Here is a 15,458-nt window from a genome sequence, read left to right on the forward strand (position 1 = left end):
TCAACAAAGAACGGCTGGGAACGATGGTTAGTAAATAATTGGGTTAGAGAAGGAAAGGTTTGTTATGATGGGTTTTAAATGGGAATCTTTTTGGGACCAAATTGACAGGGTAGGAAATGATTAGGTTGGGACAGGAAAGATTGAGGTTAGGACAAGTTTTAAATGGCAATCCTTTTGTGAACAAGATATGGCATCTTCATGAGAAGTAGATATAGTAACAAAATGAGAAAAGAAGGCTCACAAGATAGAAATAGAAGGGAATGAACTTATAGGTGAGTAACTGGATATGGAGAGAACAGAGACACTCAGTTCAATTTTTTTCTGATTTTTACTTATAGAAAGTAAGGATGTAAGTTACTCAAACTAATTTTCATAAAAAAACATAATTACTCTGGTCATCTCAAAAATAAGTTGCACTATTGTTTTTATATCCGCGCAGTTGGCAGGAGACGTCTGGCATTCGCAGTGAACTTTTGTCTGGGTGTTGTGACAGCACTGTAAAATTCCTAAGATGGCGCCATGACTTATTTGTCAATTGCGATCAAACCACTATGTAGCTGAAATTCATCGTGAGTTGTGCAGTGTGTACGGTGAAAACGTTATGTTGGAGCCAATGGTTTCTCGTTCGCGCCAATCATTTATTGAAGGCAGAACAACAACACACGACGAACAACGAAGCGGCCGCCCATCCACTCCACGCATCCCGAACAATGTCGAAGACTATGCTTGATGGGTTTAGATGGGATGTTTTCGGACACCCACCATACTCCCCTGATCTCGCTCCAAGCGACTTTCATCTGATTCCACAGCTGAAACAACACCTTGGGGGAAGACGCTTTGCAAACGAAGGAAATCTCATACAGGAAGTTACGACATGGCTAACCAGTTTGGCGGCAGAATATTATGGCACTGGATTGAAAAAACTTATACCATGATACCAAAAATGTATTGAAATTATAGGAGATTATGTGGAAAAATAAGTGATGCATGTAGTTTCTCAAATATAACCTCTTGAACAAACTATGTGCGTTATTATATTTTTTATTTAGACCTAATAGTGCAACTTACTTTTGAGATAACCCACGTACAAGAGAAAACACTTAATACATACGCTATACTTGTATGCTATGTCACCCGAGTAGAGATCAAATTCCTAACGGACGACTGTAATCGCGCTGTGTAAGCTGCTATTAATTACTATAGTCAGCACCTCCTATATACTACCGGACCTGAGCCTAGAAGAAAATGCCCGCCGTATGTGGTGGTCTTATAGAAATTCCTACTGAGAAAAATCACTAAACAGCTGTTAGAGAGCGTCTCAGTTTGTCGAAATCTCAGTTCGTCTAGTTCCCGTTTAAAATATCAATGCCGGCCACCACATACGGCGACCATTTTTTTTTGTAGGCGCAGGTCCGGTATATAGGAAGTCCTGCTATAGTTGAAATAAATGTAGCATACAATAATATTACTGACTACAGCCTTTAATACAGTCGTCGTGCGGCTAGATTCGTACAGTCGTCACTTAGGCCGGTTGCAGACAAACAACTATCTCATGTGGGATGTGGGACCGATATACCACAGAACAATACGACTAGCGCAGAGTCTTTCACACTACATTTGAGAAAACGCTCATTGGTGCGATTTTGGCATAGTGGCTAGGGGAAGCGTGGTGCTCAAATCATTGGTACCACAATCGCAAGGAAAATAAACGCTACCACAGCGCGCAACGCCATGTGGGAGTATCAGTGCCACTGCCATGCCTGCCAAGAAATGCGCTGCGTTTGGAAAATAGTATCTCCCACATCCCACATGCGATAGTGGTTCGTCTGCAACCGGCCTTAGGAATTGGATCTTAACTGAGACTCGCGTCGCTTCGCGATTTGAGTCGCGCGAGTATGAGTATAGCCTGAAAACAATCAGGCGCAGCTACAATAACTCCGACACTGGAACTGAGCCAACCATATTTATCAATCTATTTAATATATTGCTGACCTTCTTTGATAGTTTCCGGTCTAGCAGTATCCTTCTCGGTATAGTAACAAAATGAGAAAAGAAGGCTCACAAGATAGAAATAGAAGGGAATGAACTTATAGGTGAGTAACTGGATATGGAGAGAACAGAGACACTCAGTTCAATTTTTTTCTGATTTTTACTTATAGAAAGTAAGGATGTAAGTTACTCAAACTAATTTTCATAAAAAAACATAATTACTCTGGTCATCTCAAAAATAAGTTGCACTATTGTTTTTATATCCGCGCAGTTGGCAGGAGACGTCTGGCATTCGCAGTGAACTTTTGTCTGGGTGTTGTGACAGCACTGTAAAATTCCTAAGATGGCGCCATGACTTATTTGTCAATTGCGATCAAACCACTATGTAGCTGAAATTCATCGTGAGTTGTGCAGTGTGTACGGTGAAAACGTTATGTTGGAGCCAATGGTTTCTCGTTCGCGCCAATCATTTATTGAAGGCAGAACAACAACACACGACGAACAACGAAGCGGCCGCCCATCCACTCCACGCATCCCGAACAATGTCGAAGACTATGCTTGATGGGTTTAGATGGGATGTTTTCGGACACCCACCATACTCCCCTGATCTCGCTCCAAGCGACTTTCATCTGATTCCACAGCTGAAACAACACCTTGGGGGAAGACGCTTTGCAAACGAAGGAAATCTCATACAGGAAGTTACGACATGGCTAACCAGTTTGGCGGCAGAATATTATGGCACTGGATTGAAAAAACTTATACCATGATACCAAAAATGTATTGAAATTATAGGAGATTATGTGGAAAAATAAGTGATGCATGTAGTTTCTCAAATATAACCTCTTGAACAAACTATGTGCGATATTATATTTTTTATTTAATAGTGCAACTTACTTTTGAGATAACCCACGTACAAGAGAAAACACTTAATACATACGCTATACTTGTATGCTATGTCACCCGAGTAGAGATCAAATTCCTAACGGACGACTGTAATCGCGCTGTGTAAGCTGCTATTAATTACTATAGTCAGCACCTCCTATATACTACCGGACCTGAGCCTAGAAGAAAATGCCCGCCGTATGTGGTGGTCTTATAGAAATTCCTACTGAGAAAAATCACTAAACAGCTGTTAGAGAGCGTCTCAGTTTGTCGAAATCTCAGTTCGTCTAGTTCCCGTTTAAAATATCAATGCCGGCCACCACATACGGCGACCATTTTTTTTTGTAGGCGCAGGTCCGGTATATAGGAAGTCCTGCTATAGTTGAAATAAATGTAGCATACAATAATATTACTGACTACAGCCTTTAATACAGTCGTCGTGCGGCTAGATTCGTACAGTCGTCACTTAGGCCGGTTGCAGACAAACAACTATCTCATGTGGGATGTGGGACCGATATACCACAGAACAATACGACTAGCGCAGAGTCTTTCACACTACATTTGAGAAAACGCTCATTGGTGCGATTTTGGCATAGTGGCTAGGGGAAGCGTGGTGCTCAAATCATTGGTACCACAATCGCAAGGAAAATAAACGCTACCACAGCGCGCAACGCCATGTGGGAGTATCAGTGCCACTGCCATGCCTGCCAAGAAATGCGCTGCGTTTGGAAAATAATAGCTCCCACATCCCACATGCGATAGTGGTTCGTCTGCAACCGGCCTTAGGAATTGGATCTTAACTGAGACTCGCGTCGCTTCGCGATTTGAGTCGCGCGAGTATGAGTATAGCCTGAAAACAATCAGGCGCAGCTACAATAACTCCGACACTGGAACTGAGCCAACCATATTTATCAATCTATTTAATATATTGCTGACCTTCTTTGATAGTTTCCGGTCTAGCAGTATCCTTCTCGGTAGGATTGGCTCTCCTAGCTTCTTGTTCTTGTCTTTGACGCTGCTCCTCCATTGAAACTCGCAAAGCCTGTTCAACACAAATAAATAGGATTAATGTAAAGTGGTAAACTTACACTCTTCAATTTCAATTCATTCAAGATATTCATATTTATGAAAATTAAATACAATACTTCATATAGAAAAATTCTTTCATGATAAAGAAAGCAATTTTTTTTTTTTGAAATCAGACAAATTAAAACTGATGGAAGTTGATAAAAATATTAGTTTTTTGCTGAGTGTATTGGACTTTTAATTAAATTCTGTCCAAAAGACATTATATCTAGTTGAACAAAAAACAAGATTCTTGAGAAATCTATATTTTTCAACTGAATAATAATAATTTGTTATAAGAATTGGTGTTACTGTATTAATAGGCATGATTTATTTATTTTTGGAGATGATGCCAAGTGATAGTGCCTAGTATAATCGTTGCTTTGAATCACTGCTCTAAAGCCTAGTTTATACGATGCCAATTGGCGAGACTGTTGTCTCTGGACAATTGTCATCACGTGGTTGCGGATTGTCGGAGGCCAGGCCAGTTAAACGAGAAGATGTTTTTACACGGCCAACTATTGGTACGTCAGTTGACAGCTAAACATGTCCGAGCTCTCGTCATCTGTTGTGACTAAACAGCTGAACTGGCAAAACCAAGACAGCGTTACTGGCTTACACCGTTCAAACGGCGCCAATTGTCGCGACAACTGAGATTCCGAGTGGTGGGGGGCTCGCTGGGCCCAATTGACTGTCCATAGTCTACTTCCAGAGACAGTTGAATTTCGGGACAATTGTTGGGACAGTTGGCAAGACAATTGGCCTGAAGTGTTTATACGAAGACAATAATTTCATGCTTAAACTAGGCTTAAGGGTGCGCTCGTATTGAATGAGATATCGTAGAACAAAAAAAATTACTAGTCGAAGTAGGAACAATTTAAAGTTGGAAACAAAAATAGAAACCATTCAGTATCAATATCAATATAATACTAAATTGAGTGACAAGCGGTATTAAATACACTAAATTGAAGCATTGTGGAGTGGATTAGATGCTGGCTTTATAATTCAGAGGCCCAGGTTCGAATCCAAGCCCGTGCATGATATTTTACTCGGGCCACTCCCGTGTACTGAATGGACACGTTAAGCTATCGGTCCCGGCTGCCTAAACAGTTGTTAAATCATGTCAGAGGCCCTGAAATTGATCAGGTATGACCTGAAAACTCTGACACCAGACCTGAGCCAGCCAGGAAGCTCGATATTATTATTATTATTATTAATTGAAGTATTTAATTGAATGACCTACTAGTAAAACTAGTTTTACTGGTATAAGAACAATATAAGGACTAGTATAAGGACAATAACGGACCCCTTAGATTTAGTGCTTTATCTATCGCAATATTATAGTAATTAGTGTGTTGTATACAGCAATATACTAAAGACAATTAGGATATAAAAATTTGTCGTTGATATTGACAAAAATAAGCAAGTTCTTTGAGACAGACCCAAACTATAAATTGAATTTGCTACTTGAGGAAGAATTTTCAATAAAACCTATTTTAGAAATTTTACTATTTGAAAAATGTGTGAGTAGAGCAGTTTAGGCACTCCCAGTCATATCTATATTACGATTTGTAATGAATTGTACTGATGAATAAATGAATAATTAATCAGGTTACCAGAGCGAGCTCAGGATCTTCATTGGGATCGACGCCGAATTCGAAACCTGCAGTTCCCAATCCTGCTCCGCCCATACCATCTTCTCCCTGAAAAATGCAATATAACATGTTAGTACCAGAATTATTATTTAGCGTATGGCAGATACACAACAAATATATACCTCGTAATAAATTTGTAATAAAAAAATGTAATAAATACCTTAAGACTGTGTATTCCAAATTAAGGTTTGAAGCAGTTTTGGGCAAATGCCTGTTGTTTTTACCTGAATTGTGTTTGCATATGAATAAACGAATAAATATAGCTCATGAGTCTCAAATGCATAGATATACACTGTATATTTCCAAATTCTTTGAGATGTTGTGTAGTTTTCGGCCAGGAGAACATAAGTTTGTTTGACCGCCATCATTTGCTAGTCCATTTAGGGCCGGTTTCCGAGCTCGGGATTTAGTCAAGTTCTAGACTTTAAACAGCTGGAGTCAGAAAATTAGCTTTCCAAAACGGGGCGTAGTCGCAGTTTTTATTTACTCATTTCTATAATTATTGGAAACGTTTTTCCTTGACGAAATTAAACATTTCTAAATAATTCAAAACAGCTGAAACTTTACACTACTTTCTCTTTATTTCATTTTGTGTTTAATTTTCTAGTTTTTTGAAATTTAATTCAAACGTGACTTTGACAATGACTACGACTACGCCCCGTTTCGGAAAGCCAATTTTCTTACTCCAGCTGTTTAAAGTCTAGAACTTAGCTAAATCCCGAGCTCGGAAACTGGCCCTTAGCGTTACCCAATGTGCACCATGGAGACGAACTAGCGTTACACATATTTAAGTTAAAAATCTGTTAAGTACCAGAATAATCAACTAGCTAGGAAAACAATAGCGAATAAAGACTAAACATTTGATGAATAAACAAAAAATTGATAAATGATTGTACGATTACATTAATAATAAATCTCATTGTCACAACTTACCAAAGCATTTCAGAACATTGAATGATCATCAATCAACATCAATAAATTTAATGATTTTATGATTGAATGATCGGGAAATAGAGCATACTACAGCAACTTGAAGCTCCTAAAGAACAGGCTCATCAGTAGAAGCAGCAAACTTAAGATTTATGAAACCATTATAAGACCTGTAGTTACCTATGGCTCTGAATCATGGACTTTGAGTATAGAAGACCAACATCATTTAAGTGTATTTGAACGAAAGGTGCTAAGAAAAGTGTACGGTCCTGTTAAAAAAGGAGAAGAGTGGAGAAGGAGAACCAATGCTGAACTTGAACTATTAATAAAAGGCCGTAGTATAGTACGCTTCATAAAGGCACAGAGATAAGATGGTTCGGACATATTTATAGGATGGATGAAACCAGAATGCCAAAAATAGTGCTTAAAGAGAAGCTTCACTCGAGAAGAAAACAAGGCAGACCAAGAATACGATGGGAAGATGAGATAAGGGATGATTTGATAAGGATGGGTTATAGAGGATGAAGAGGGTTTATAATGGATAGAAACGTTTGGAGGAATGTTGTGGAGGAGGCCAAAGCCCACAATGGGCTGTAGAGCTATAGTATAAATAAATGATTGAATGAATAAGAATAAATCTCATTTGAAAAACATATTAAAGGGGTTTAAAACAATATTGAATGAATAATTAATAAAAACAATATAAAAACCTTGTAGTACGCTAGGGTCGAAACTATTGAAAAACATTGAGATATTTTAACGTTTTCAATAATAAAGGGTACTACAAAGTTTTTATATTGTTTTTATTAATTTGTACAAGAGTAGCCCATATAAGTGAAGTGTTTTTATGAATGAATAATCTATGATAAAAGGGAAGAATTTGCTTATACACGTAAGGGATAGGAACTTCACGAATGACACATCATCACGTCTGATGAATGGATTGATTACATTTTGCAAACAGATTTTTAATTTACCGAGGATAGTTATAGGCCATTTTAAATTCTTCAAGATTTTAGTATGTCAAGTTTTTAATTAGATCCTTGCGGAGGACAGGTTACCTGCTGGTGAGTAATGAGCATACCTCAAATTCAAATTTATTCTTAAAAAAACATATTTACGAAATAATAGTGTAACAATAACATAAAGAATATATACTCCCTGCTTGGATGATTTGTCCGTGTGCAGGGAGAAGTCGAACTAAGTCAGACAGTTGAAATACACTGGTTCGAATTAAGGAAATTATGATACTTGAACATAGCTTGGAATTGAAAGTAAAATATGAAAAAAATATATCAGGGTGTCCCACGAAAGGTGTAACAGCCGAAGACCATGGATTCTACTTTAAATTTGCAACAAAAAATGTCTAGTAAAACTTTCTTATATCGACCTTATTTTTGGATATATTTCGATTTTTCGATATTTTTGAAAAACGTCAATAACTGGAAAACTATTAGTCAAAATCTAATTTCAAGCACATGGTTGAAAAGAGGAAGAAATTTCTAATAAGATTCATATAACTTGTTCCTTTGTTTGACGTTTTTGAACTTTTTATGAGCGTTCAAAGTTGAAAAAAGTACATTCGTCGAGTTCAAAGCCAAATTTCAAACAGTGTGAAAACTCATAAAAAGTTCGAAAACTTCAAACAAAAGAACAAATAATATGAATATTATTGTAAATTTCTTGCTCTTTTCAACCATGTCCTTAGAATTAGATTTTGACTGATAGTTTTCTAGTTATTGACGTTTTTTGAAAATATTGAAAAATCGAAATATCTCGAAAACTAACGTCGATATTAGAAAATTGTACTGAACATTTTTTGTTGCAAATTTAAAGTAGAATCCATGGTCTTCAGCTGTTACACCTTTCGTGGGACACCTTGTATATTAACATGATTGCAGAATAAACATAGAAATGATAATAATAGATTTCAGCTCAACGGCACTTAAGGGGTTCACTCGGCAGCCATAACTTTATTTTGATATTGTGTGGGGAATAGAATAGAATAGAATAGATTTTTATTCCTTCAAGTATAACATCTATACAATCGGAAACGTCACATAAAATTACAATAGTAATACATTTAACAGACATTCAATAATAATGACATAATAGGCAATTTACATATTCAACTCATGAAAGTTTATATTACAGTTCACTTATATAAAATTTATTCTAAATGCATTCAAATTTAATCAGAAGTAGCTACTAATAGATACATTACTCAGGTTTAGGAATTCAGTCAATGAGTAAAACAGATTTTCTGTCAAAAGTGTTTTCATTTGAAGTTTAAACTGAGCAACAGAAATTTATCTCACAAAAACGGAATTTTATTGAATATTTTTTCAGCAATTAGTCTTGAACTGATCTGAGTTTTTCTCAGCCTGGCATAAGGTACTTGCAAGGAAGAAAATCATAATAAGGATGAATATGTGAAATATTATGTTGGCATTTTCAAAGGAAATATTCATCTATTGAACTTTCGTTGCATTGGAGAAAATTATGTGAAATTTTCAACTTCAATATTTACATGAAATTTTTATATTGGTTTGCTTTTAAAATGTGAATTTGTGTTTAGAAATGAGTTTTCTTAATTTTAAACTTCATAAAATAGAAACTCAGGAAGTAAAGTGCAAATTTTTGGTGAGAAACATGAAGAACCCAAGATATAACCTATAAACTTGAGTGTTAATAGGAAATTACATTGGATAATACGACGAGGCAGAACATCCAAAAGGATCTCTCTACCGATAAAAGCCATATGAATAATAAATATAAGGCGAATTTAGGAGAGCCTCCGAAGCCTCTGCCCCAATGTAGAGCAGCCACCTGCTCACTCTACGCTTGTATACGGCAACGCTACACCCCTCAATGTCAGAGATCTCAACTGAAATATTACGGTAAACTGGAATATTACGGTTACCTGAATGACGGGAGATGAAATGAGAGCGTCAGAGAGATGTGGACCAGGGGGAACAGTCACCAGATGACTGCCTGCGCCATCCTTGCCGTTCAGAGTGCTGATAAAAGTTGCCAGCACATCATTGACTTAGCCTGCTGGAGAGTGGCCCGTTTTATATGGGGATGAAAATATTCAATTCAATTCCATCTCACATACGAGAAATTGAGGGCTTGAAGGAGTACAAGAACACTCAGGGAATTCCTTATTGTATTGTGTCCTTCAGATTAGCAGACTTCCTTGTTGGTTAATGTTTGATTACTGTATGTTATAGTTTGTGTAAAATAAGTTGAGACTTGACCCTCCATCCCAAGAAATTACAGGGTTGCCAAATCGTGTAAAATTACAACTTTCTCAAATTTACAATTCAACGTCAGAATTGGATGTAGAATATCATCCCCGATATCCTAGTAGTGCTAGAAAAGTTTCAGGGTTGAGGGATCAAAAGGAAATTCAACTTTTATGATAAAATTGGAAACATCGCGAAAGTTTGTTTTTCTTTTGAATATCACTTCTCTCAGAATCATGGGGCGTCGTAATGAATAATAATTTTATATCAAATTGACGGGTAGAATGTCTCATTTCTATTGGTGTCTGGATAATTTTTATTCGACCTATAGTTATTTTTTAATTAATGTTTATTTTCGTCAATGTCGAGACATTTCGAGCAGAAAACATGAAATTTTCGATCCTTCAACCCTGAAACTTTTCTAGCACTACTAGGATATCGGGGATGAAAATGTGATTATGTTGAAATATGAAGGATGGTAGTATTATATTAGATTAAACTTTGACGAGTCATATACTGCGGGAGCGTTGCTCCCTTAATGCAGTTTAATAACTGTCACGAACAAGAAAAGTAAAGTAAAGTAAAGTAACATGTCACATAATAAGTTCAACGATTTTCATCGAAGGGCGGATCTAAACAAAATAAAAAATACTATAAACTAATAGCCTAATAAAAATGTTTTTTAAAGACTTGAAATTTTCATATTTGTGATTTTCAACTAGGGCCTGGTTGCACTTATCTACTAAATTTAACAGTTATTAACCGCTAATTAAAAACGACATCCACTTCATTCATTGGTTCTCGTGGCATTTAACTTCCATTTAAGGCTGTGCAAAGGCTAAAAATTATCTTTCTACTGGTGATACTTTTCGAAGTTTTCCGATTTGTATATCATAAGGCTATCATAATGATAAAGTTTTCTCAGGAAAACATTTTTTTCCAATCATTACTTTTTGAGATATGAGCGCCTAAAGTTAAAAATTTTGGGACAACATTTCAAATTCGGTAAGAGATAGATCCATGCAATTTAGAGGATAGATTCTTCATAGTATTGTTGATCTAGAAGTTGTTGTTGAAAACTAGTAGAACAAAAATTTTCTGAAAATATGAATTTTCAAGATAGTGCTTTAATTTACTAAAAATAACCAAAAATAACTTTTAGTTGAGTTATTTTTGGTAAATTGAATAACTATCTTAAAAATTGATATTTTCAGAAAATGTTTATTTTACTAGATCAACAATACTATGAAGATTTGATCCTCTAAATCTCATGGATTTATCTCTTACCGAATTTGAAATGTTCTGTCCCAAATTTTTTTTTCAAAATCAAAATCAATTTATTTGCCATAAAATACATTACAATTATATGAATTGTCCTCTAAATACAATTTGACTTTGAAAATAATATTTCTGTAATAAAACACAAATGTCAATTAAATTAGTAAATAGAGAAAGCAAAACATCAAGCTTAAACTTTAGGCGCTAATATCTCAAAAAGTAATGATCGGAAAAAAAAAATGTTTTCCTGAGAAAACTTTTCGATTTTGATAGCCTTATGATATACATATCGAAAAAATTTGAAAAATATCACCAGTAGAAAGTTTATTTTTAGCCTTTGCACAGCCTTAAACACGGTTGTATCTAATATTATAGGCTTATACACGTACGGGATTGGAAATTCACGAATGACGCATCATCACGTCTTAACTACAGGACTGATTAACTTTAAATTTTACATATAGATTTTAAATTCACCGATGATGGTTATAGACCTATTTTAAATTATTCAATATTTCAGTGGGACAAGTTTTCAATTAGACACTTGCGGAGCACGGGTTACCTGCTAGTTTATAATAACAATAATTGTAAAACTTTTACAGATAGAAGCTGTAGACCATCAAATTGATAACGTGAACTATAAACTACATTTTTATCAAAAGTTAACAGTAAAATAGGAATCTCCAAATATTGACTTGATAATAATGATTTAAAACTACATTTTCAACGACAGTTGATTAATAAGTTGAAAGCAGCAATTTTCATAAACAATAAACAGTCCTGGTAGGAATTTTCATCTACTAAGGTGGCAATAGTAATTTTGAAGTACCTTTTCAATTCAACGACAGTTGACTAATAAGTTGAAAATAGCAATTCAAATCTAAAATTCCATCAACAGTTAACAGTCAAGACTGGCATTATCAACTACTAACATGATAGTAGTAGTTTTAAACTACCTTTTCAAAGCAGTTGACTAATAAGTTGAAGATAAATGCAAAACTATATTTCCATCAACAAATTAACAGCCCGGATAGGAATTTTCAACTACAAAGTGATACCTTTTCAACGACAGTTGAAGACCCAGTGACCTCTTCACCGAAGCTGACAATGTCAACGTTGACCTTCTCCTTTTTGAGGCGTTTGGCCAGCTTGGTCAGCTCTTTCTCTTCGGCCTCGATGGGACTTCCAACAAACAGCACGATACGCATCTTATGCTCCTTGCTCTGCCTGTGCTTTAGAGCCAACTGCGCAACAATAAAAAAACAATTATTGGAAATTACTTCAACATTTCAAGTCTGTGAATCAGAATCTGTGCCTGCAGAATCAAAGTATGTATCTTGGTTTACTTCAGTGCCGACTGCTAAACAGTGTAACCTAATTAATAAAGAAAAGAATAACTTATTGGCTTGTACGGAATAGGAGATACACGAATGACGTATTATCACTACTCATGAACTAACGAGCTGATTAACTTTTATATAAAGATTCTGAATTTACCGAGGACGGATATAGGGCTATTTCAATTACAGCATCTTCTTTTGGGGGAATAGTAAGAATAACTTATATACAATATTTAAGATGCAAAAGAAAGCTATTCGTGTTTTGGAGGGCTTGCGGCCATCCAATTCATGTAACCATTTTTAGAAAATACAGGTTTCTCACGGTCCCAGCATTGCACTTCCTTGAGACTGTAAATTTTGTCTTCAGAAATTCAGAAAGATTTGAAGGGAATGTAGTTTGCAATGGCTATTACAAGAGATCTTCAATTGTCTACCTGAAAGACTAAGATTATGTAGTAGTGATGGGCTATTCTTTTCTTCAATTACCAATGTACTTGTGGAAGCGTGTCCCTATACTATGGAGGAATGTTGTGGTGCCTTTGCACTTTGAGTTGATACAGATGCATACATTTTGCATATGCATATGATACACTTTGCAAATGTTCATGACATGTTAAGGTGCGTACAGATATACGCGCCTCCAACACGCTCCGCAATCGCTCCGATCATGACCTTTACGGGAGATGTTAGCTCTTCTCGCGTTCCACTCTTGCTCCCCGGTCGATCATCAATCGATCTGCTCGAGTGACGCTCGATTGCGGAGCAGAGCGAAAGTCTGTACGCACCTTTACATGCCACTTGAGCTCTGCTCAGATTTGTGGCTTCACGTAACTAATGACAATAATAATAATAATAATAATAATAATAATAATAATAATAATTTAATTGCTATTAATTGATTAATTCTAATTTAATAATCAAAACAAATCTTTTCAATTTATGATTCAAAGTTTTCGTAACTATAAAAGCCCAACCAAACAGAGCTTTCTCCAAATGATTCTGTAGTTTAATTTGTAGCACGCGCGACTCATGAATAAAAGGTTGCTGGTTGGAGACCAATCTCACTCATTTTTTGCTAGAAATTTTCAACTCTGATGAAGATTATCCATGTAACTTTGACAAAGTAATAAAGAATCATCCTATTTTATTGATGTTTCCTGGTGATAAGGAGATTGACAAAATTTTCCACAGTGCAAAGCACGGGTTATCTGATTTTTTTTTGCAACAATTATTGAAATAGTCTACTTGACAAGTCACTTGAAGGTATGTGTCTCTAGTATCAAACTCTGTCTTGCTGTGCTTTAGTTATAACTGAGAAACATTATCAACAATAGCCTAACAATTATTAAAATTTTTCAAAAGTTTTGAGCTTGATATAAAGACGTCTCTAGTAGAACCAAGTGACCGCCGTTGGATTTAAATTGATTGTTGAATTTGGGTTTCAACTTAAGAGCAGGGCCTGTTAAAAACGAGTGACTTGTAGCATTGACCCGCCAAAATACTATCAATTGATTGAATTCATAGTATGAAACTGGTAAAATGTTTAAGAAATCTGTCCAACCTAAATTTTATAACATAAAATTTTATTAGATGAGTGAACAATCAATACTCACTGGGGGAAAGATAACAAAAAATGCAAGAATACAATAAGAACAGGCTATAGATCAAAAGTGTTGAACTAAAAATTAAGACGTACAAAGAAGCATAATAAGTTTTTAGTAATATACCAAGATTTGAACGTTAAACGTTTTATAATTTAATATTATAAATTGACATGGACATGGAATTATATTTATTTATCATTTATCATCAACTTAAGGACAAAGAAACAGACAAACACATATTGATGAGTAGGCATGTAGCAAATACATATCTCATTAAGGATGATGCCCACATGAGCATTTTGCTTGTGCCATTCGGTACTGTTTGTTAGTGCCTAGCCACATGAAGCGTTTTTTAGGCGTTTTCAGACGAGTCGGCAAGGCAGGAAGCTCTCCGATTGGCTGATTGGATCGCATTCGGGAATAAGCTGATAATCAGCCAATCCGAGAGCTTCCTACCCTGCCGACTCGTCTGAAAACGCCTGAAAAAACGCTTTGTGTGGCTCGGAACTTATTCTTACCTGTATAACAATGAATAATAAAGAATTTTCTACAAACCTACTTCTCATCAATGCATATTAATTATACTTTGGAATAATAGAATATGGAAATAAATAATTCTGTACTGATCTAATAATTTGTTTTGAAGTACAGTATTCAAACGCAATAGCTCTGACTATAGTGAGGTCCACGTTATAATGGCATTATTTGATTAACATTGGTATTGCTATCCTTGTCTACCATTCGATAAAGCAGATAACGCTATCTTTATTGAGCTCCGCAACGTTGCCAAATCCGTTGTTAACAATGTAGAAATATAATAAACTAGCCGTCAGGCTTGCTTTGCTCGCCATATCCGTCTAGCCAGGGGGCTCTGCCCCCTGGACCCCCGACTGGATCGTCCAAAAATGAGATCAGCGGGCTCGCTTCGCTCGCCTGCATTTTTCATTTGAGCATGCTTCATTCCATCAGAAAGTCAAAGTACTGAGAAAACGCAGAAAAGCTGAGTAAAACGCTGATTTTGGGCGTATCTTTGATGAAATATTAAAGTCACCTCATCACAAAATTTTTAGACCTTAGCTAAACCTCTGTACCAAATTTGAAAATTTTCTGTCTATTACTTGATGAAAGAACTGAGAAAACGCAAAAAAACCGCTAATTTTGGGCGTATCTTTGGCGTTATTTCAAATTCCTTCCAACACAACATTATTACACCCTAGCTGAGCTTCTGTACTAAATTTGAACATTTTCTATTCATTTGTTTTCGATAAAGCTGATAAAACTCTAAGAAACGCAATTTTGGGCGTATATTTGGAAATTTTTCCAAATCCGTTCTTAGTGCGCCTCTAAAGGGGCAATAGAACATATCTACAATATTTGAACGTTTTGGTCCGGTAGATTTTTAGTTCTGCGAGTGAGTCAGTGAGTGAGTGCCATTTCGCTTTTATATATATAGATCAAGGCAGACAA

General features: G+C 35.9%; 1 protein-coding gene across 1 annotated transcript in view; it reads right to left on the bottom strand.

Moving 5' to 3' along the window:
- The window catches only part of LOC111049699 (26S proteasome non-ATPase regulatory subunit 4), a 43,255-nt gene that overhangs the window by 23,348 nt on the left and 4,449 nt on the right, over positions 1–15,458 (bottom strand). The window contains exons 4-7 of the mRNA XM_039427088.1: positions 12,093–12,291; positions 9,445–9,569; positions 5,553–5,639; positions 3,808–3,913 (exon numbers count right to left, since the gene is read on the bottom strand). Coding sequence (XP_039283022.1) covers positions 3,808–3,913; positions 5,553–5,639; positions 9,445–9,569; positions 12,093–12,291 — 517 coding nt within the window. The remainder of the gene's footprint in view (positions 1–3,807; positions 3,914–5,552; positions 5,640–9,444; positions 9,570–12,092; positions 12,292–15,458) is intronic.

Source organism: Nilaparvata lugens, chromosome 4 (assembly GCF_014356525.2).
Source record: "Nilaparvata lugens isolate BPH chromosome 4, ASM1435652v1, whole genome shotgun sequence".
NCBI lineage: Eukaryota > Metazoa > Arthropoda > Insecta > Hemiptera > Delphacidae > Nilaparvata > Nilaparvata lugens.